Raw genomic sequence first — 23,079 nt, 5'->3', positions numbered from 1 at the left:
TCAGACAAGGCAACATCACATCCACCTGTCCCCAGTGCACACTAACCTGTAGGTACTGCAAAATCGATGCTGCAAATACAGATTAATTACACCCCTGAGAACCAACTGCGTTTTCAGCTGTCTCCCCCATATTAAGGAAGGAAAAGTCAGCACAAAAATGGGAACAGGTTGGTACCAGGCTATGCCCTCAGCTCATGCATCGCACAAGGGCAGGACTGTCAATCTGATGCAGAAAACAGTTGCAGGATTTGTGTGTGTATGTTGCAACTCACCATGGGTGATGCAAGCTTCAAGGCAGCGGCACTGAGGGAGCGTGAACAATAAAACTTAAACAGTGGGGAGAAAAGGAGGCTCAGGGGAGACCTTATCACTCTCTACAACCACCTGAAAGGAGGTTGTAACAAGGTGGGTCTCAGTCTCTTCTCCCAAGTAACAAGCGATAGGATGAGAGGAAATGGCCTCAAGTTGCACTAGGGGAGGTTTAGATTGGATATTAGGAAAGATTTCTTCACAGAAAGGGTTGTCAAGCACTGGAACAGGCTGCCCAGGGAAGTGGTTGAGTCACCATCCCTGGAGGTATTTAAAAGATGTGTAGATGTGGTGCTTAGGGACATGGTTTAGTGGGGGACTTGGCAGTCTTAGGTCAACAGTTGGACTTGATGATCTTAAAGGTCTTTCCCAACCTAAAAGATTCTATGATTCTTTGAACACTGCTGCTGCCTGAGCTCTGTCGCTGCCAAGCTGCCCACCCTGTGGGCCCTAAGGAGGCACTCTCTTTAAAATTCTTCAAACTTTAAATACATATTTTTTTAAAACATACCAGTTCCTCTGAAGTGGGCAGGCACAAGTGCTGTGGCACGTGCCATTTGTCCCTTAAAGACCATATGATCCTGAAGTGGGCTGAGCCATACAGATTTGCAGCAGTATTAACGTGTACACTCAGCAAATGAATAATAAATTCTGCTTTTGGGCAGAATTTTGTGTGAAACACACAATCTTAATCTATTCCTACAACACCAGGACGGCTGAGAGCATCTATCAAGCCCTTAGTCCACAGGCAACATGCTGCATGGGATAAAGTATGAGGGCTGATAGCAAACCAGCTCTCTCCTACCACCACTAACAAACACCGTTATTTATCTTCTGGACAAGTTTAATATTTTAGTGCAAATGGTTTTATGTACTAGTATTTCCTCATTTCTATGGCCTTGGGTTGCCAGCTTCTATATTTTCATTTCCACAGCCAATATTGTACATTCATTACAGAGGGGAAAAAAAAAAATGTTTCACATCAACATGATTCCTTTGTGCTCTGGTTAAAGGTGGGACTTCCCTCTTTATTCTTGTCTCCTGTAATTTATTAAACCCTTTGCCATGATAAAATTAATAGCGAGTCTTGGAGTAGGTAAAAATCTATTTATGCAAACAATTGATACATTGCACAAACCATCAGATAAGAATCAGCTTTAAAATTTTTATATATGTATATATATATTTTTTTTTTTTTTAAAGCATATCAGTTGCTGAGGAACTTTGCCACCTACCACTTGCAGATGCGCCGGGGCAGTCAGCCCCAGGCGGGGGCCTCCTTGCTGTCCCCCAGCTGGCAGCTGCTTTTGCAAATGGAAATCTGCTCAAGTGTTTTGGAAATTGCTACTCACTTTGCTTGTGCCGAGAGCCAAGGTGACAGTCCAGCAAACCAGAGCCACGACAACACCTGGGTGTATTACTCCTCTCGGTGCAGAACTATGGCCTTCAGAGGAAGCATTCCTGTTTAAGAATGGGGTGTCAGAGAATTAGACCAAGTTTACAGCCCAGAAATAGCAGCTCTCTTGTTCACAAGGCAAGTAATTAGACACTGCAAAAACCATAGAAAAGTGTTGATTTTATGTTGGTACTTCGTATTACAGAGCTGTGAGCTGCCCAATACTAAAATCTCCCAGACGCCGTTTCTGACGCGTTCCACATCAGTCGTTATTCATTCCCCCTCTCAACAAATGGGCATTGCTGAGTATTGAGGGAAACCTCTTTTGGTTGCTACAAGCTCCATGGCCAGGAGGGGGACACATGTATATACATTCAGATTTGGAGGGCTGCACTGCACACAGTGATCAAAACCACCCCTGCAACTACATCACAAGGAGTTTCACAGCGCCCACTAAAGTGGCATTAGCAAAGGCATTCAGAAAATTCTCCTCCTTTATGCATTATTTCTCTCTGTCCTCCAGTTTTGCTTTGAGTGGAGAAGCCCCACCGATGGCAGCGGCTGGAAAGCAGTCCCTTTGACTTTATGGCTAAAGCATCACAAAACGTAATGTTTTTGTTGTCACTGTCTGCAGGATAAATGGTATTACTCTGACAGACTGAAATTCATACACAAAATAAAGATACTCCTACAGGATAAAAGGAGTGGAGAGCCACTCCGGTCACAGATCAGCACGATTTTGCAAGGCCCAGCAGCCTCTGCCAATTTGCTTGGCAGAGCCACGAAACCAACTCCAGCATCAAGGCAGGAAAGGAGAAGGACTGAAATCAGCTCTCGTCTGCAAAGTTTTATTCCTCTGAGCATCAACGAAACGCAGATGGTCTTTCCTCTGAGTGAAGACCATTCTGCACCTGGAAAACTCAAGCAGGGAAGAGAGACCAGAAGGCACAGGGAAGAAATCCGTTCGTACAGGCGCTTTGCTTTGCAAACTGAGCCGTACCCCTCTAATCAGCAGCAAATGTTCCTGTGCACAGCAGTAATATGTGCGGACCAAATGTGTCTCTCAAATAGATGAAGGCATTTCTTCATGTAAATAAATATTCTGCATTGACTTAAAAAAACCCAGCAGGCACCTGTTGGAATTTTTAAAATAGAGGAAAAAGGTGTTAATGGTGTTAATAAGGCTGTTTGGGATCTGCCTTTCTTTTCTGAAATTATTTTGAAGGAATAGGGATGAAGTCAGAAGCAGATTGGAGGGACCTTCCCCCAGGAGCGGAGTTCAAAAAGCAGCATTTTTCTGAGCAGTGTTCCCAAGGAAAGGCCATCAGGCACTTGCACATAACTCCCAGTGGTACAATAGAAAATGATGCCACGTCACATACTCAGATAAACACTAAGCTAAGACTAAATAAACTAAGTGTGTGTTTTAGCACCAGGCTCCACAAACCCGGAGTAAACCCCGTACAGACTTACCTGTCTCTACCAACAGTTTACAAAGCACCATCACTGAGCATGTTCACAGGGTTATCCTTCAAGGCACTAACATATCCCATCTGACAGATTCCCCTCTAACAAGAAGCTTTAGCAAAGCATCCAGTGAATCACAGACCAACATGAAATGAATTTAAGTTCTCATGAGCAGAGGAACACCTTGTCCAGGCTGGTGCCTTATTCATGTAAAACTGTCCCTGTTACATCTCCACTCCCTCATTGAGTTGTTCTGAGCTGCATAAATTAGTTACACAGGAGCGAACAGGAATAGGAGATATCTGATAGATCCTGTAAATTCCCTGAAGCCCTTTGAAAGTCTAGGCTTCAAAATGAGGAAAACATCTTTTAGAATTTTTAATTGCAAAGTATAGATCACTGCACTTCACCCAGTAGATTTTTTTGTTGTTGCTGTTATAACATGGCTGTATTTTGTCATAATTCAACTAGAACTGTAATTTGTCAAGTACCATAGCCGTGTCCTTTTGGTAAATGCCTAATTGTTCTACTAAGCTCTACTATAGTCATTTACGAGACCAAGAGCACCTGCAAAGTACAACCATTTTTGATCACAACAATTAGATTTCTACTGTTTATGGACCAAATTTTCCTAGGAGGTACAGAGGGGGAAAATCCACTTACAGCTGAGGTCTATCAAACGACATTAGTTCAAGAGCTTACCTAGTGTATTTATCTTTTATTGGAATAGCTTTGTCACTTCCTTTCAACACGCATTATCATTTTTACCATAGTTACAGGTTTACAATCTCTGGTTCCCTTCCTGGGCCTTAGCATTCCCAGCAGCCGCTAACGATGGCGATTTATCAACAGTCCTAAATGATGGACATGTTGTTTCCACCAGCTGTGGTAACCATTGCTTCAAGATAAAAACTGCTTAAGGTGTTTTCACCACAAGAAAGGACTTGCAAGGTTAAATTAAATTTTAAATCTTTTTAATTACTAAATTTGACAATTTCCATGTAATCTACCTACTCCTCAGGAAATCGCAACTGACACACCAAAACGAGAATAGAAAATGCATCATTTTGAGATGATTTTCCAGTCATTTATACCCATGAAATCCCAGTTAAGAGGACTGTGTCCATAAAGCAGCAATAGAAACATGAAGGGAATCAGGTCCTTTCTTTTAAGTGTATGTCTGTCCAGCCAAACCGGCGCTACCTTTCCTGATGGGTTTAAATATTGTACAGATTGCTCAGGTAGTTGAAAACAGAATAAAAACCCGGTTTTGTGTGCAGTTATAGTTCAGCTCAGACTCCAGTATTGTAGTCATATTTTTCCTGCCCTTTGGTCATCTTCACTTCTCTGTACAGAATGAACACTTACAGGACACATCTGAACAGAGACCAAGCCAGAGCATTATTTTGGATCAGTTATACAGCTCTCTTCTAATATCATCCCTTAATTTATATAATTTTAGCTCATCTTGTTCAGGCCACCAGAATTCAGAGCCTAATAAGGTGTGAAATAGGAATTACAAATGTGGTTAATAGGCAGTTTAGTCAGAAACCTTTTAGGGAACATATTTAATTACTCCTAGGAAAAAAAACAGTCTGCCTAATATTTCCTCCCCGTCTAAATGAATAGCATGCGATAATTAGACTAAATACCCTTCCCTCTTGAAATCGCTCTGATTTATGGACTTTGCTGTTTATGTAGTTTGTATGATGACAGAAAACTAAAATGCAGCAAATATGACTTAGAACACATTTTTTATACCATGCATTCAAGAAGTTTTCCTCTATCTTTGATACCAACAGTTGCTGAGTGTGCACAGTTAACAATGGGCAGTAAGCGGAGGAACAAATTATTTATGTAGATGCCGTTCTACCCAAGGAAATATTCTTTTACCTCTGTGAAACGACAGGAAATGTCCAAATTCAAACCGATTTTTTCCCCTTCAAATTCACACAGCTCAGTTGGCGGGGGGACAGGGTTGTACCCTCACACACACAGAGTTACAGAGGTCTCAGCACTTCACAAATCTTAATGCCAGCCTGGAGAAATACCCACACAGGGGGACAGTTTGGGGAGGGAGGAGCTGGCTCTGCCCACAACACAGGCTGGGTGCTGTGGGGCCAGGCGCCATGTCCTCCACGCCCGCCTTCGAGGGGACGGGGAGGTAGTTCAGCCCACCCAGAAAATGCAGAGCTTGTTGTGAGACTCCATCTACCTTTAGGGAGAAAATTCAGGTGGGATTTTTAATATAGATCACGAGTACCTGCAGTGGGTGTGAGCGCCCGGGCGTCGGCTGCGCTGTGAGGAGAGGTGGGGGCTGCCTCCCGCTGGGCACAGCTGGTTCCAGCCGGTTCCGGCTGGTTCCAGCAGCCCCAGCCCAGGGCACAGCCCCGCCCCTCAGCCTCACCAGAGGCACCTCAGGGGAAGTGGGTTTAAGAACAGACAAAATGTCACCTGTCAGTGAGGACTGAGGAAAAAAAATGTGAGAAACAGCCCCACGAGACTGCAGGGGAGAGGAGGAGGAGTGGGAGAGAGGACCCAGCCTTGCTCTCCTCCCCACTTCTGACAATGAAAGCACAAGAGAGAAAACAAGTGCGGCCGAATCAGAGCTGGCATGTCAGGGTATGTCCCATGGCGACAGGCAATGAGACACGGTTACCAGCCACGCAGACATCCTGACATGGTCAGCTGGTCCCAAAACCACAAAACCTCCACCCCCACAGGGCTGACCCTGGGAAGTGAGAGTCCTTGGGGTCTCCTAACGCCTCCCCGGACCGGAGACGTGGGCAGGAACGAGCCCCTCGGTCCCTTCGTCAACAGCACAGGATCAAAACAGACAAAGACATTTTCAACTGACACGTGAGCATCGCTGAAGGATGCTGAGCGTCAATTATTTCATCAAGATCAAAGATAAACCCTTATCTGCACTAGTCTCAGCACCGCTCAGTAGCAGACCAGACCACTGTCTGAATATTATCAAAAGCCATCTCTCTATTGTTCCTTCTTCCTGCTAAGGCAGGGATATTAGCAGGGAAAAAGTCAAGTATATGGTCACAAGGATCTTTCATCTGAGAAAAGGAAGAGCTTCAAAGGGCCGAGGGAAGCTACTCAGATAGTCTGAAGTGGTCACCTTTTTTTTTTTTTTGTTGAGGCAACTGCTCTATCTATTTTTAATCTGAAATTTTCTCCAAAATTACTTTAGAGCAGCATGTTTATTGCACACTGCTGGCACTTCTCTGCCTTTACATCAATCTCAATTTTCCATTAGCACCTGCAAAAACATTTTGCTGGACACAGTAAAGCTATTACTTAACATAAGCACATATGGATTATGGATGTTGTATACGAATATTTCTGTAGTTTCCATTCTGTCAGAGTACCAACATAGCCGTTGTCACCACAGTATTTAAACACATCTAGTACCCTTATAAAACAGGGCTGCTGAGGGAGGTGATCCTTCCCCTCTACTGGGGATCTACTTCCCACTGGTGGGACATCTGGAGTGCTGGGTCCAGTTTTGGGCTCCCCAGATGGACATGGACATACCAGAACGAGCCCACGGGAGGCCACCACGATGGCCGGGGGCTGGAGCACAAGGCGTGTGCCTCTCCCCAGAAGTGCCCAGTGAAAGGATGAGACACAAATGGGAACACAGGAAATTCTGGGAAGATATAAGGAAAACTTTTTCACCGTGAGGACGATCCAACTGGATAGAACACAGGGCAACACTGCGGTTGGTTAGGGGTGACCAACGCATGGGGATGAACCCTGCACGTCTGGTATGGTCTAGCCTAAGAGCCTGGTCCACGCAGCTCCCTGCTGGCACTCAGCCGCTGGCACATGCCATGGCCAATGGCAACAGCTTCCCCTGCAGATGATTACAGGCCACTCCTATCCTGTTTACTTGTTATGAATTGTTTCAGCGTGTTTTCCAAAGCCTGATTAAATTATGGTAACGGCTCATCTGTTCACAAGTGGCTTGTCAAGGTCCTCAGGTGCCTGACCCCTTTCCTCCACTGTCACGTGCAGTCAGGCCCCGATGTGTAATCACCGGGCAGACCCGCTCTGGTGGACAACTTAATTACAGCCACATGCTATTGGGGTCAACACAGAATTTAGAGACTGAACTCCAGGTAACATATGGCATAATTTATGATTACAGAAATATACTGGTGCCTTCCTGCCTTTCTCTCTGTCTGCACGTGTGGTGCATCAAGCCCAAACAGTCCTTTCCAAGCGGGCGAAGGATGGTGGCAGCTCTGCTTTGCCACATTAAGCCCTCGGTCTGGGGACAAGCTGGCCAGGCTCTCCCCATGGGACGCAGCAAGGGTGCACCTCAACTATGGGGACTGCTGGCCCGTCTTGATGGTCTGTGGCACCTTCGGATACAGAGTGGATATTCTCCTGTACAGAAACAAACAGTAATGTGCTAGTTATGTAGCTTTGCTCTTCTAGTGAAGCCATCTTGGAATATACCGCCTTCAACATCTATTTCATTTTTCCCCTAATGTTATTTAATGGGATTTATGGAGACAAGGTTTAATCATTGATCGTTATTTTACCTTTTCTCCCCCCTTTTAAAGTTATTAGCAAAACAATTAACATTTTAACAAAAATTTCTAGCTATAATTAACCTCTGGGAGGCAAAATCTTTTATTTTGTTTAACATGTACATATAATTTATTTACTGTGATTAAATGAAGAAGCTTTGGAGTCCTCTTAGCTACAGGTTACCTCATCTGAATGTGAGGTGCTCTACCTGTCCGCAGGGAGCAGACCATCCCAAAGGAGCGTGTTTTACTTTGAAATCACTCATTCAGATGCCACCGAATGCCAAGATACAAGTAAGCAGTTTGGCTACAAACCCTTTTGCTTTTGATTTTACTTTGGGTTCTCCTTTTAACTGTTTGGTACCAGTACCCTGATCAGGAAAGCTGAGAAACTGTGCTGGGAGCCTTATCAGCGCTGCCTTTTGGGCACTACAGCAGAGAACAGACTTTGCTCGGAAGAGCAGAACATCCCATCTGCAACACCCTCTAACTGCACTACGCACCAGACCATAAACTAACCTAAGTCCTGTTTGTTTCAGTGACCTTCAAATAAAGCCTGGTGTGCACATGTGCATACCTGCATGCAGACCCACAGAGCATGTGTGAGCACCTGAGCAAAAGGGAGGCTGTACCATGCTACGTATTGATCCTGACAACTAGGAAACTAGTAATATATACCATTCTCTTACTATACTGTGCGTAAGTTCAGTAGCAGCTCTTAATTCATGCATCATTGTGAAAGGCTCAATGGCTACGATGTGCTTTTTTTTTTAAAAAAAAAGTGTCTTCAGCATTAAAAGGCATCTAACATATGCTCTCCTTCCAGCCTTAAGAGACCTGTTGGCCATTTAAGGCTGCCAGCAGTCCTGCCAGCGAGGCGCGGTGCAATGGTGCAGAAGGGTGACACTGTGTGCACCAACAGACTAATGTTTCTGCAGGGAGCTGATGGATGGCGGTGCCGGGAGGCAGCTAAGCAAGGGCAGAGTGGATCGTGGGTCAGCAAGACAGAAACTGAACCACAAAGCCTGAGATTTAGAGGTCCTCATGCTATTTGTGACATCTTGTTCCCTTGGAGAAAAGATATCTTCCCATGCTGTGGAAGGTTTGTCTTTCTAGATGGCACCACCCAGAGCAGAAGGCCTCCAAGAAGCAGTTTTTGCAGTTATGCATATTCAAAGCTTGATGTAAACGAAAGCAAAACCAGAGCAATCACTAGGACCTGTTACACAATGGTAAGAAGCAGCCTTGAACCCCAGCCAATTCCTACTCCATCTTTTCATCCACTTCCTACAAACTTGGCCGCACACACTTGTAAGTTCATCATCATTCCCCTTTTCTACTGGGCCACACGACCACCTGGCCTGAACATCAGTGACTCCAGTCCTGCTGCCCAAGTGTGGAAGGTGGTTAACCAAGTCTGAGAACAACTCGCTTCTGGCATTCAGTATCGCAACTTCTTCCCTGCCACTTTGATTTTTATTTGTCCATGGCTACAAATGCTAATATTCAGCTAAGCTGCTCTGAGACACCACTTGTATGCTGCAGGAGAAAAGCATAGGAGGAAAATAAAACCTCCAGTCAACATTTGGTAGGCTACTGGCAGCACAAAGTGACAGTGCCCAAGTGACGCATCCAAGCCCCAAAATACTTGATGCAAAACTTCAGAATCTTTAGTGAGAAGCCAAAGGGATGCTATAAAATGGCCATAACAGGCTGAAAAAAAAAAACAAAAACCAAGAGGAAGTGTAAAAGTCACAACAGAAAGAAAAGAATGCATTGCTTTAACATCAGCGTAAGGTGAGAACATACAAGAATGCTTGTAAAGAAGGCTTTAAAATGAGTTTCATAATCTGCTGTGATTGAAGGAAAGGCCTTGTTCGAGACCACCGTTTATCTTGCACTTAATCGTAAGCACGTGTCGGGGTTCCAGGCTGAAGCAAGGGGTTAATTCTCCTACTATTTCACAGGATTAGAACTCCTTTTTTTTCCCCAGGAAATGTAGTGTTATTGTGAAGCCCATCCAGACATGCTATTTCATAATTAATACTAAATAAAAAGTGAATTCTCTCCTTTGTCTAAATAGTTTGCTTTGGCTCAGCTAGAAGCGGCAATTAGCAAGACAGCCTCCCTGAACGTATTTGATCTGCTACAGAGCTTCCTGCTGTGTATCAGAAGAACAAATCTGATTTCACACAATCCATGGGGTTTATGTTGGCTGGATGTGCTATAATTAAAATGATCTTTTTTTTTTTTCCTGAGGGCTTCGTTTATATGCTTGTGTTTTTTTGTGGGGAGGCACGCACGTACCTAATTTAACAGTTTTGTTGATTTACACTTCTGCTCTTTACTGGTTCCCTTTGTAGCGTTCACTGTTTGTAGTTTGGTGCAGAAATGGGGACCTGTTACCATTTGTGTTATAGGTCCGTTTTATTAGCAGGAGTAGAGGAACAGTTCCCATGGAAACGTTCCCGTGTTTCATGGTATGCTTTTCCTGGGATTTTCAAGGTTGGGTAGGGTGGGCTCTGGGGTGCTCTGGGGCTTTCTAAATGGGCACATGCAGCAGTCTGTGAACACTTCCCGGTCAGCAGGGGGAGAAAAATAACGTAATTTTAGATTTTGTAAGAGAGGAAATACCCAATCTAACACCTGTGAAAACTGAGCAGCTCGACAGCCCCATGCCACAGATTGATGTTCAGGCCAATTCCCACCACTCTGACAACAAACCGGATCCTATTTTGAAAGGCCACCTCAAAACTGAGTGTTTTCCTTTCACTCTCTGACCTTTATGCTTAAGCCATGAGTGATGCTACGGTTTAGCAGGGCTCAGCGCACTCACCTGAGCCAAGATGTCCTCGTGTCACTAGGGACTTTCAAAGCTTCTTGAAAAAAACCATGCCATCAACCCCCTCCTGCTTTCCAGCTGCGATGTTCAGGCCCAGGGAACACTACTGCTTATGGGCCAACCCTGTCCCCTGGCATTTATCAAGACCAATACTACAAAAATAATCACATGTGAAAACATTAAACCACCTTATTTCTCACACAGCCTTTCTCTGAGTCCTTTAAGATTGCCATACGCACAGGTGAGTTGCGTAGCAAATGGGTTGTACCACTAATCACATAAACACTGCAGAAGATTCACCTGCGGCCTGGATCCTGGCAGGACAGGTCCCCGTCCCCGTCCCCCTTCCCTTTGTCCTCTTTCTTTCCAGAGTCTGGGGATGGGTTCACAATGTTATTTTTTCCTTTACTTTTTCATCTGAAGACTTACAAGTTATTTTAAAAAATTACTTCAACCTATTCACAGTAGTGGGGAAAAACCCACCAAAGAAACTTCAAACTTCAGGGCCACAGCATCGAAGAGATAATTATAACAAATTCTTATTCAAGTGGAGAGTAATTATCATGTTCTAACAAACATATTAAATAATTCATTATTATTATTTTGGCATGTCTTTGTGAACCAGGTGTTTAGGAAGCTGTTTCAGATGGAAGCATGTAACAAAGTCCCTGGGGTCCTTCCTCACCAGCCAGCAGCATGAGAAGAACCACAAATGCTTGGACAGGGCTGGAGCTACCCAGAGCCTGGCTCCAGCACGGCCAGCAAAGACCTCATATCAATATCAGAAGATGCTATGGTTTTATTTATTTTTCATCATTCCCCATGAATATTTCTCAGTTTTCTAATTACTCCCGTGGAAAAGTTTGAGCTTTCTCAGTTAAGAAGGATTCAAGTAAGGTTTATGTCTCTGGTCCATGTTATCTCTTAAGTTTTTAAAACATGATAATATTTTTATTTATGTTAGACTATTTAAAACTTTATTTTCATTCACACTACCATTTTTGGGTTGTCTCACCCCCCACCAAAGTCAGCAGGAGTGCCCAGGAGCACCCCATGTAGTCTCACGCTCTTTCAGGAATTACTAAGCCTTCCCTTCCCCTCTGATCTTTTTGTGAAGTGGCCCCAGTATTTGGCTTTTCATAACAACTAAAGTTTCTCTTCCACATATTGAATATCTGTCGAGTCAGCTGTTCTTACCTTCAGGTTTTTGGATGACCAGAGTCACAGAGCTAGTTGCTGGCTTGAGGATGGACATTCATGGCTGGGTTCCCTGTGTACGTGGTTCACCTGAACCTGGAAAACACAAGTGTGGAGACATAAGGAGGTCTTGGCATCACATACCTGGCAGCTGTATTTGCTGCTCTGTTCTGCAGGAATTCACAATAAAGGACAGTCTCATCAAGACTTCCTCCCCCCCCCGAAAGCGGGGGAAAAAGTGGCTGAGTCACTTTCTTCTATATCAAACTGGTGAGATCAGTATAAAGAATTCACACCACCCTGGGACTTATTTCAAAACATATAAAGAATTAAATGAACCGGTGCCCTGGCAAGAGCGGTATTTGTTGGGGAGGTACCCGACAGCAACACGGAAAGCCTGTGGGGCATTTGGTGTTTGAGAGGTTCGGGCAGCACAAAGGAGCGTGGGGCCAGGTGCCGTCCCCATGCTGCAGAGGCTGTTTGGGCTGGCTGTGCTCAAAACATTAAAAAGGGCACACTGGCTTTGTGCCGTGTTCATAAACACGTCCATCAACTGCAACCTTTGGGGGAACGGGCTCTACTAAAACCATTCACTTGCTGACAAACAAACTGCCATTCTTTGCCTTCTAACCCTTCAGCAAAGCAGCTTTTCTCCACTCCAGAATGTAAAATCCACTCACTACATCCGCTACACGAGTGCTATTTAAAATTCACTTGCATAGTAAATTTTATAGCTCATTCATGCTCAGCTCAGAAGCTGGGAACGGCCCCGTAACAACATGTGCAAACTTTCGACTGAAGCAGAATTATGCTAAAAACAATTGAATGAGGAGTCTGTGAGGCTTGGCGCAATCACATTTTACTGAAAAACGCCATTCACTCCCTCCGTTCGCTGCGTGCTTTTTATTTTTCACTTGCATAGTAAATTTTATAGCTCATTCATGCTCAGCTCAGAAGCTGGGAACGGCCCCGTAACAACATGTGCAAACTTTCGACTGAAGCAGAATTATGCTAAAAACAATTGAATGAGGAGTCTGTGAGGCTTGGCGCAATCACATTTTACTGAAAAACGCCTAAACATGCAGGCGGAGAGCAAGACAGATGAGATGAAGGTCCATAACTACTACAGCAATTTTTATTCATTAGCGCAGAGACGTATCGGCAGGCTACAGGACCCCTCAAGAGCACTGACCCTCTTCTCTGCACACTGCACACTTTCTCCTCTTAGTAAGCTGTATTTTTTAGGGGCCCCCACAGGACTTATTAGCTCCAAGATACTGATTGTACGAAGTATTTTTTTTCCAGAAAATTTAGTGGAAGTTTTCTGCTCACTGGCACAAGCAGCAATAGGCAGCCCTTTTGCTGCCCTTTCCCCCAACACGCACAGCCTGTGGGGAGACGAGGGAGCCCGGTCCCAGGGCGGAGATGAGGTGGGCACAGGAGGCCGCTGACACACAGTGGGACACAGCCAGCCTCCCCCAGTACCACGAACACGCATGCGTCTCTTACCTGAGCGAAACGGCTCTGGGAGCTCCATATCGCCCTGTCCTCGCCTCAAAGCCACACTGTGCAAGCAGAGGGGAGGAAGGGCCCCTCACAGGTGCCCCGGGGCTGCCCTTGCAGCACAGCTGGGGACTTAATGCGTCGCACCTGGGGCATGTGCGGGGGGCACACCTGGAGCTGCCACATGGCCCCCCGCTGTCTATCTATAACACATAGAGCAGCTACCTCAGTTAGCATAAAAGAAATAAGCAGGTCCACGTATCTGGGATTTAAGACACCTGGAGAGAAAGTGAACAAAAATCCACAACATGCAGCTAATTTCTCAACCAAGCAGGAAACGTTTCAAACAGCTCTTTCAAAGCGAACTGCATGTGAGCCTGAGCACCTCGCGGCTTTGGTCATTAAAGGAGAGCAAACAATGGTGAGATTCTACAATTTATTACCGTTGCTAAGATGAACACAGATACTTGATACCCAATCGTATGCAGAACTGTAAAAAAATAGTTTTAATACAGTATCAAAATTTACACAAGTGTAGTGTCAAAAGACCAGTGTCCCTCAGATTAGCCCCTGCACATACGTACTGCAGGCACAAGTACATGTTTTACATTTTTTCATACATATATATAGATATATAGGAATACAACAATTGAAGTTTAACTATGCAAACAATATGTATGGGAGAAAACAACACGTAAAGATAACAGACAACTGTTTGGGCTGGGTAATATATAAGAAATTATGCAGGAGTGCAACGTTTCAAAATGGAAGGCCAGATTCAAGGACACGGAGTGAACAGGAGTTTTGCCCGAGAAAGCAATGCTGGATCAGAGGCCTTACGTCAAATGGTACCAAGTAAAAATATCAACAGAAACCAATATAATTACTGCTGTAAATTAACACACCTTTTCTGAAGACAGTTAGCAGATTTACATCATACTCCTATAGAACAAAAGATTGTACAGCAACCGAGCTACATCCCACTGCAAACAGCCCACGAATACAGCACGTTGCAAGCTCAGAGAAAACAGAGGTTCTGACTTTGGCTCAAATCTTAGTAACCAAGAACAAACCAGAAACCCAGGAATTGTTGCATTCCTATTTTTTTTTTTTTTAATTTTTATTAGTCTTTTTGATGCTCAGCTATGGTAAAAAGTTAAGCAACAGCATTCAGTCACAAGCCTGTTGCACATTCATACATGAAACTATCATTGCTTTTAGATATACACAAAATACCTATCATTGCAATTCAATACACACAACTAGTGTCATACACATAGATAAAAATAAACTAAGCACATCTAGGGCGCCGTCTGGTCAAATCTCAGGCAATCTGAACAAGAGCTTTCTGCCTCATAATAATGAAAGACATGCTCTGAGTATAATAAAACCTTTTTCTTTGAAAGAATGCTACAGTGGCAAGAAAAGCTTTTTTATAATGCAGTGCAATCTTTTAGATCCTTATAGACTCTTGTTAAATAAACCAGTGTGTCTCTAAATTAAACAGTAGAAATTAGCATCCTGACAATTGGAAAATACTTTCCAAAAAACACTCTTGATGGAAATTCTGATTTGAGACCTGTAATAGTGATACCTAAGTATGCTGTTCATTAAAGGGCTGCGAACATTGTACACGTCTTCAGAAGATGTGCATCAAAGAGAATCGAAAAGAAAGCTCTCTCTACTTTCATTTAGAAAGAAATTGTGTTTCACTACAAGTACTGTAGTTATGCTACACTACTGGCTGGTTAGGAGACTTTATGGTCTTTTAGCACCTCCAAAGGCAGGTATTCTACCAAAGCAAAAAAATCGTCTGGAAATCGCCTAAGCACCATTAACTTTACAGACTGAAGTGTGAGTTACCAAGAAGTGACTTTCTCAAAACTGTGGAGACCAAAGGCACAGTTTATCAACGTCTCTCCAGTCTGGTGAAAAACCTCTGTTAAATCCAGTGGAAAATTCATTCAGACTTACTAGAGATTCACTGTAACTAACCAAAATAAAACTTATTTCATGTAACTCCTGCAGAATCCCGATTATCTTTTAGTTAGGATGGAAATACCTCAGTGCTTCTAAATGTGGTGAGTTGAAGTGACGATGCGGCAGCAGCATTTCATTAGCCAGTATACCGAAACAGCAATATTCGGGGGACACTGACAACATGGCTCCTCCAAAAGACCTCTGTGCAGAATCTCTACTAGTTTCCAATGAAGTCTCTTGCAATGCTTACAGACACCCCGTCATCAGCTGGGAAGTCGCTGTGGACACAGTCAGTTCTTTCTCTCTTATCGGCAGCTCAAACTCTTCAGAGAGAGGACTTGCTCAGGGCCTTTTACATAGGTCCTTTGTATTGATTTCCTGACAAATGTTGTCTAATTCCAGGGCACGACCCTGCAGCATCTCCAAGTTTCCTCCACACAACCTAAAGGGAGGGATGGAAAGAGATCTCATTATCACCAGTTAAGGTGTACTGGCGTTCATACAGACATGCATCTGGAAACACCACACGTTCATTAAGCAGACCATGCAGCACAGGTGAGGACAGAGGGGAAGGACACACAACAGGAGAAGAGAATATTTCTCAAGGGATACAACATTCCTTCTGAACACAGAAAGCACATGCTTCTAGGTAAAAATGATTAAAAACAGGGACAAATGAACTAGCACGTGCATCACCAGGATATTTTGTGCTTCAGATACAAGACTGAGGACATTTACAGGCCTCAACTGAAACTTCATTCTACTATTTCCCAAACCACACCTCTTGCAAACGCAATTCCAAAGCACGAAGCTCAGTCCAGAGGAGTCTAAACATTTCCAGTTTACAAAGCACAGGGCAGTTCTCCCCTTTTTCAAAGAATTTACTTGTTCTCTTAAAATCAAGCAAGGCATTAAAAGCGTTTGTTTTATTTCATTTGTTCTTCCTTGAGATCAGAGGAATTGTGCATGTAATCACTGTTCTAGACATGCTTGTGTGTTTTGCTGAACCAGAGCAACATCTACAATTTAGTCAAAGTTAGCAATTTTTTTCTTAGTGTGGACTATAGGTTATAAAGGTTTCCTTCCTCATACTCACATCTACTCCCATTCATGATTGCATAACATCCATGTTACAATTATGGAATTAAAAATGCAGAGAAGTTATACCAAAAAAAAAAATAGGATAGTATTTTATAATGACTTATAAAAAGATTGACTGATTATAAGCAGGAGAATCAGTATCTTGTGTCGTATCACCAGGCATCTCTTCCAGGGGTTGCTGGAAGTATTACCATCATACTGTGTATTGCAGTGTAAGATTATTTCTGTTTAATAATAATCAACTAGCAACCAACTAAAGTATAGCTGCTACTCAACCACTCATTAATCTCTGGAGCAATAGCAATATGACTGTCGAGAAAGGCAAAAACTGTTTTCCATTGTCATTATTTATTATTTGTATTTTAACAGTGCCTAAAGCCCAGGAGTGAACAGATTGCATTAGCTGGAACTGAATAAACACAAAGCAGCTGGATCTTGGGAAGTCAACACCCTGAAAAGACAACACCAGCCCCAGTTCCTACAGCTGATGAGCAAAGGCAGAACAACCCCAAGGTCCTACTGTTATTCTGTGCAAGCGATGGGAAAATAATGCAGTTCCTCTGAGCCTCTGCTGAAGAAAACCTGAGTAAAAGCGTGAAAAACAGAAACACTCCAAGACTGGAAGCAATAAGACTACAGTCTTACTACACAGGGCCAAACAAATTGAAGTCCTTTAAAGGGAACTGTCTTTAATACTAATGGGTGGGCATAACCCAAACCCTGCAAACTTTCCATATGACCAGAATCTTGCAGCCTGAAATGAGAAGGAAAACAGGTGGAATCATGTTATCATCATAAAAATATGCATGTGTTTTAGCTATGTTTGCTGTATTGTGAAACACTGTGCCATGGTGAAAGCATGGAAAATGGGTTTTCAGTGAAACCTCCCAAATGAGCTGTCTATGGCTGAGCCATCAGAAACGGCGGAAGGCTGGATTTGATGAGACAAGCATTTCTTTCCAACGTTTGGTTGCTGATGTTCCTAACTTCATATTATCAAGAAGTAAAACCTCTTGGATAGCTTTTGTGAGAAGGCACATTGTACATATAATTTCAACAATTTTTCTGGTCAATAAACATTAGACAACATTTACCAAGCAGCTAATGCTGGCACAATAATAAACTAAAAGGTGACGCTTCCCAAAGTCCTGTATTTCCAGCTGAACAAATGACCCCTGATTGCTAGGAAGGGACAAACGCATACAAGGCAGCCCTGGAAAGTCAATATGCTAAGCAGAATTGACAAGATGGGGTCAAAAGGAATACTCATGCCATTTTTATGGGTGGGAAATGGAGACATCTTTATCAGCAACCACTTCTACTTGTGCATACAGTCCAACAGATACCTGGGTCTCAAAGGCATCACAGTAATTTCATTTGCCTCCTTTCCAGAAACACGGGATGATATAGGCTAAGTTTCTGCAGCTTTATCACCAAACTCTCCTTTTGTGCTGGCATATGTACAGTTCTTTGCACAGTCATGATAGCTGTACATACCGCTGCCTTCTGTACACGTATTTGTTTGGCCCTCTGCATTGTATGTGCATTTTGGATTTGCATGTAGGGTTGCTTCCTTCTCAGTTCACTAGTTCAAGGCTGACTTGCCACAAGCAGCACTAATGGAATTACTTTGCATTTACAAGCACTGAAGAGAAAATGTAATACTTAAGCATTCCTGAATGTGTTTTAAATAGTTATGACAGAGTAAAAAGCCCAGTACCAAAAACTTCACCCAAAATTTCAGCAGAAACCTTGACTGAATAACAGACAGCTACGAGGTTCACAATGAAGTCATGGCAACTCATTTCTAGCTTACTTCCAACGTACAGGAGTGAAAGGACGGAGAAATCTTCTCCCCGGAAGCCAGGCAGAAACCTGCACCCTAACTGCAGACGAGAGCAGCTACATCACCTGCTGGCTGTGGTAGCATTCGAGGCCCATGGTACTTCATGTGCAGCACGAAATACTCGTGGAGATCTCTGGGCTCCCCGACCCCTCTTGCCCAGCTACCCCACCAATCCCATAAGGCGTATCCCATCTCGCCTTTGGCTCCCAGGCTGCCAGCCCAAGTGAGCATGCTGCAGCCCTGTGAACAAAACTTACCAGTAGCCTGAGGAAAATCATGAAGAACACCCCTCCAGGCTTAATCCAAACATTCCTGTGCTTTGAAATTACCTCCATGCTCACTAATACATGATAAACTACCTCTAAACCTGCTGCTACATATTGCTACGTTCTCCTAAGACAATGCAAGAATATAAATACAAAGCAAAAACATTCCCAAATACGTTGTTGATGAGGTGGTACCAATACCATATGCACATCCTGAGGAGAGGATTCCCACGTCCATTATCTTAATAAAATATCAATATGATCATGTCACACCATAAAGTTCCTACAACATGGATTCTACATCCAAATTGCATTTTGGTACCAATCAAGACTAGGCACCAAAATTACAAAGCCCAAAATGAAACTTGTCATCATTCCCCTGTTTTCACAGGCAAAATGATGCCGTAGCAAATGTTTCATGTAAAACACCCACAGTGCATAAAGCTGGAGCAAAACAGTGAGCTACAAACTGGAAGGAACTGCAATGAGAGTGCAAAAGAAAAGAAACATTATAATTAGTTTATGACAAATCCACTGTACTTTTAACATGGACTGGATGAACGTAAGAAAAAGTAAAACCAGAAAGGAAATAACCAACTATTTTAAAAGTATAATAATATATCAATAGTCAAATCAGACATAGATTATAAAAGTCAGAAGAAAAGGTAGCATTTCAATGCCAGCAGCAGAGCTTTGAATGGCTGGGGAACAAAGAGACAAGGCAGAATACAAGCATATATTTGGGATTTACAAAAATGAATTGATAATGTCAAATTTAGTATATTAGCATTTTAGAAGTGACATTACTTACATCACGGCAACTTTTATGGATTACTATTAAATATGTATTAGTTAGAAACTGCTTTTTTATCCATAAATTGCCAAGGAATAGTGTAGGCAGGAAAATACATAGGTGCCACTGTACAGATGGGGAAAGCGAGGCTGCCAGATTTCATCACACTTGCCAAATTTTATCCTTATGAAGGATAAATTCAGGTCAGCTGAGTCATACAGTACTTCATCCCAGATATATTATCACACGTAGATTCTTCTGATCAATACTAACCAACATGTTAAAATTATAGTGCTCCTAATAAAACAGTAATTGCATTACAGAAACAGTAATTGACTTAATTTCCATATAAAATCTTCAAGGGCGTATTGTCAGCATTTAAACAAAAACTACTTTCATCTTCAGGTGTTTCCAGGCTCAATATGGAATGTAAGATTAAACACCTTAAACTTATACTGCACATTTCTGCAGCCACAGCTTTTTGTGTCCCACTAAAGTAGTGAGACTCTTAAGAGTCTTAAGAGTCTTTAACAGCCTGCTGATTTATATTTTCCTGAGCTTCCAAGACAAGAGTATGGTTAAAAAAAAAAAAAAAAAAGAAGGAAATTTTATTTTACAAATTTGTTTTGCAGCCACAAATAAGAGCAGTAGTATATTTAAGCTTTCATGGGTCCTTCCTGAGTATGGGTATGCATACATAACTGACCAATTGCATTTAAAGATACTTAGCTTGATTGCAGTGCTCTGGATTTCAGGGCAGAAGGGATCATTAAATCTTCTTGCCTGACCTCCTGGGTACCACAGAACACTTAGTTTTCTGCAGCAACTCCTATACTTGGCCTCAGACCTTGTCTTCAATTAAAAAGCATACCTCAAGTTAATTTGCAGATGGCATAGTGGAGTTTCCAGTAGGTGACACTGAACTCAGGATAGGAAAACCCAATGCAAGTTTCACAGGTAAGCCTGTGCCCTTGGTTATTCAGGCAGTCAGACTAGGTAACAGTCATCATTCCCTGAATATAAACCCTGGCCTGCAAAGCAAACCCACGTGGAATATGCACGCCTCCATGCACACGCATGCAGTTTGGTCATATACAGCTTGCAAGAAGAAACAAACACATCCTGCCATATGAAATAACTATTTATATATCCCTAATGACACCACTTGCACATGGGGAATAATCCCATAACCACTGGCAGGGTGGGGAAGATCGCGAAGGCCGAGGCGTGGGGGGACACACGTGGCATTTTCTTCTTTCAACCACCCTGCGTGACAGATCGGGTCATGGAAGAGCCTTTATCAGACCAGCTGCATGGCAAAGCTCTTCTCCCTCTTTCACCACTGTCTCCACCAGTGGGAGATTCACAGGCAATTTTTTTTTTTTTTTTAAAGTCTCCTCATTACTCTGGAAAAAAACAGCACTATTTTTAGCAATGACCTCCCTCTGTTTTCTTATGGATCTGTCCCTTTAAAATACATTCCCGCTCTTTAGATTTCTTGCTGTGCAGAAGGGGATTGCGCTAACAATGAGGTTTTGTAACAAAGACTATTTCTTTTTTGCAGGAATTCCAAATTGCCAAATTTGTAAAGAAAAACAGGCTCCTTACTTTGGCTTGTTCTTCCTCCTGCATCTGATTCTGCTAAGTGATGCAAGTGGGAGCTCTGCATTCCCCAGAAAGGCAGGATCAAACCCATATGCTTCACTCTGGGAAACAGCAGGGTCTCCTCCCTGGCTGGGGATGGGGAAGGTTGGGGGCAGTCTGTTTAGCTGACAGCTCACTTTCCATTTCAAATATAACAGTATCATTTATATCTATTTCTGCCTGCTGCAATACTTCCTACCAAACTAAAAGCTGAGCTTTCACATCAAATTGAACTAAATTCTGTGTGTTTCTTATCAATCCGTTTCAGCAGCCAAGGTATCAGCCATTGTTCAAATATTTCACTTACACCAACCAGCTATTACAGGTTGTCAAAAGCATGTTGTTAAATGTTCCATTCAGGGAAGTGTCTTTGCCAATGGGTATTTTAAGAGAACTACAAAAGGCTTTTTTTTTCAATAATTATGCATGATCTCTTGACAAAATTACTTGGCATAGCTTTATTTTTTAGGCAACAGCAGGTGAAATATATGGAAGATGCACACAGGACCTCGAGCACTGCTGAACCGGGCGCTCCTCAGCAGCCGGGAACGGCAGGTTCATCGTACCTCTCCTGTATGAGGGTGAGACCACCGCCCTCACGGGCAGAGTGCTGCCGATGGGGACGAGGTCAGGGGTGACTGTTAGAGAGGGGACCTGCAATTGTGTGCACGTGGAGAGGGGCTCAAGCACTCTGCTGCTTCCCCTGTTTGGAAGTCAGAAAAACAGGCAAGGTGGCTGTGGTGAAGCCCTGCACCTGGGTTTTATGTTACAGGAAGGGATCTGATTGTTGTAATTTGTGCACAGTTCACTTGCATAAACCTATTTCCTCAGGCTTCATGGAGCAGAAGTCAATGTCACCCAGACATGTGGAAGATAATCACCCTGCACATAAACCCAGATGTCCAGGAAAGTCAAGAGCACTACTGAGCTCTTACTGTGCACTGTGCATCTCCACGAAGCTCAAAAACAGAGCAAATGTCTACAAAAGTCCCTTCCAGTTCTCCCCTGAAGGAGTGCAAACCTACCCCCTCCAAGTAACCAGTATGTCCCTGCAATGTCTGTATAGGTGGGGAATAACACCCACTTATCCGAATGAATATTAAAGCAGTTTAGCTAATGAGTGCAGTACAGGAGAGAAAACGACCAGAAAACAACCATGTCAGAGCCAGTGTTAGGAGACAGGAATACAAAGTCCATGCTCTCTGCTCAGCTCACCATTAGTTTTTAATCCTCTCCAGAGAAGCATGGACACAGCTGATGCACATGCTGCAATGGGACAGTGAACTCAGCCAGCTGTTGATTCAGATCACCTGATAAACCACTGCATCTTCTAACAGCTTTCTAAGTTTCTTTAATTGCAACAGTTTCACTATTGACATAGGTAAGAACTTGCAAATTTGCCCCTTTGATCGCTTGTGTCAATTGCTGTTTATCAATGCAAGACAGGTCTTTGCAATTCAACCCCGACTTCAGAGTAAATCACATCTGCTCTCACAGAAGTTTCAACGCTGGCCTTGGGATCATGATGCATGGTCTTCAGCCCAAAGTTCTGCTATTTTTATTATGAATATACCACACACATTGGCTTTATCTTTGCATTAAAGTATTTCTCTCTGCATGGGTTATAGGAATCCATTATATTCCACTGGAGAACAAATATGCATCCTAGATGAAGTAGAAAGACTTCCTTATTCAGAAAAACACCGCTTTCACCTTCAAAGAAAAACTGTACAAGCGTAAGTGATTTGCAGAGCAGCTACAGCTGGCACCAGCCCCATTGTAAGGGCCGGATCCCTGCCCCGAGAAACACACAGTCCACAGATGCAATGAGTGACAAACAGAAAAACAATCCCGCTCATGACAGTAACATCCCAGTGGTGTCCACAGGAATGTTGCCAGGACAATACGACATGTGTTGAGTAACAGACAGGACGTTTTGCATGGACTGTACCGGAGGAGCGTTACCTTCAGAGCATTTACCACTGAGTCAGACTGCTGAGAGGCTGAGCCATGTCCACTGACGCTAGCTGGCTCGTTTGCAGAGCAGTAACTCCCCTCCGCCCCTCCTGGCATCCTAATGGGATCCTTCACAAAAAATTAAAAACTATTTAATAAAGAAAAGGGTTGGTAACTAATTAAAACAGATGTCAGTTTTTTAATTTTTTTTTTTTTTTTTTTTTTTTAA

At 43.1% G+C, this 23,079-nt stretch overlaps 1 protein-coding gene across 1 annotated transcript in view; it reads right to left on the bottom strand.

Annotated features, from left to right (window-relative positions):
• Nucleotides 1-13,759: 13,759 nt before the first annotated feature.
• Nucleotides 13,760-23,079, bottom strand: part of CCDC85A (coiled-coil domain containing 85A) — an 89,777-nt gene continuing 80,457 nt past the window's right edge. Inside the window, exon 6 of the mRNA XM_009288486.2 lies at nucleotides 13,760-15,686. Coding sequence (XP_009286761.1) covers nucleotides 15,597-15,686 — 90 coding nt within the window. The 3' untranslated portion in view covers nucleotides 13,760-15,596. The remainder of the gene's footprint in view (nucleotides 15,687-23,079) is intronic.

Source organism: Aptenodytes forsteri, unplaced genomic scaffold (genome assembly GCF_000699145.1).
Source record: "Aptenodytes forsteri isolate BGI_AS27 unplaced genomic scaffold, ASM69914v1 Scaffold185, whole genome shotgun sequence".
In the NCBI taxonomy this organism is placed as follows: Eukaryota; Metazoa; Chordata; class Aves; order Sphenisciformes; family Spheniscidae; genus Aptenodytes; species Aptenodytes forsteri.
Note: the sequence above shows the minus strand (reverse complement) of the source record. Positions and strands in the feature narration are given on the sequence as shown.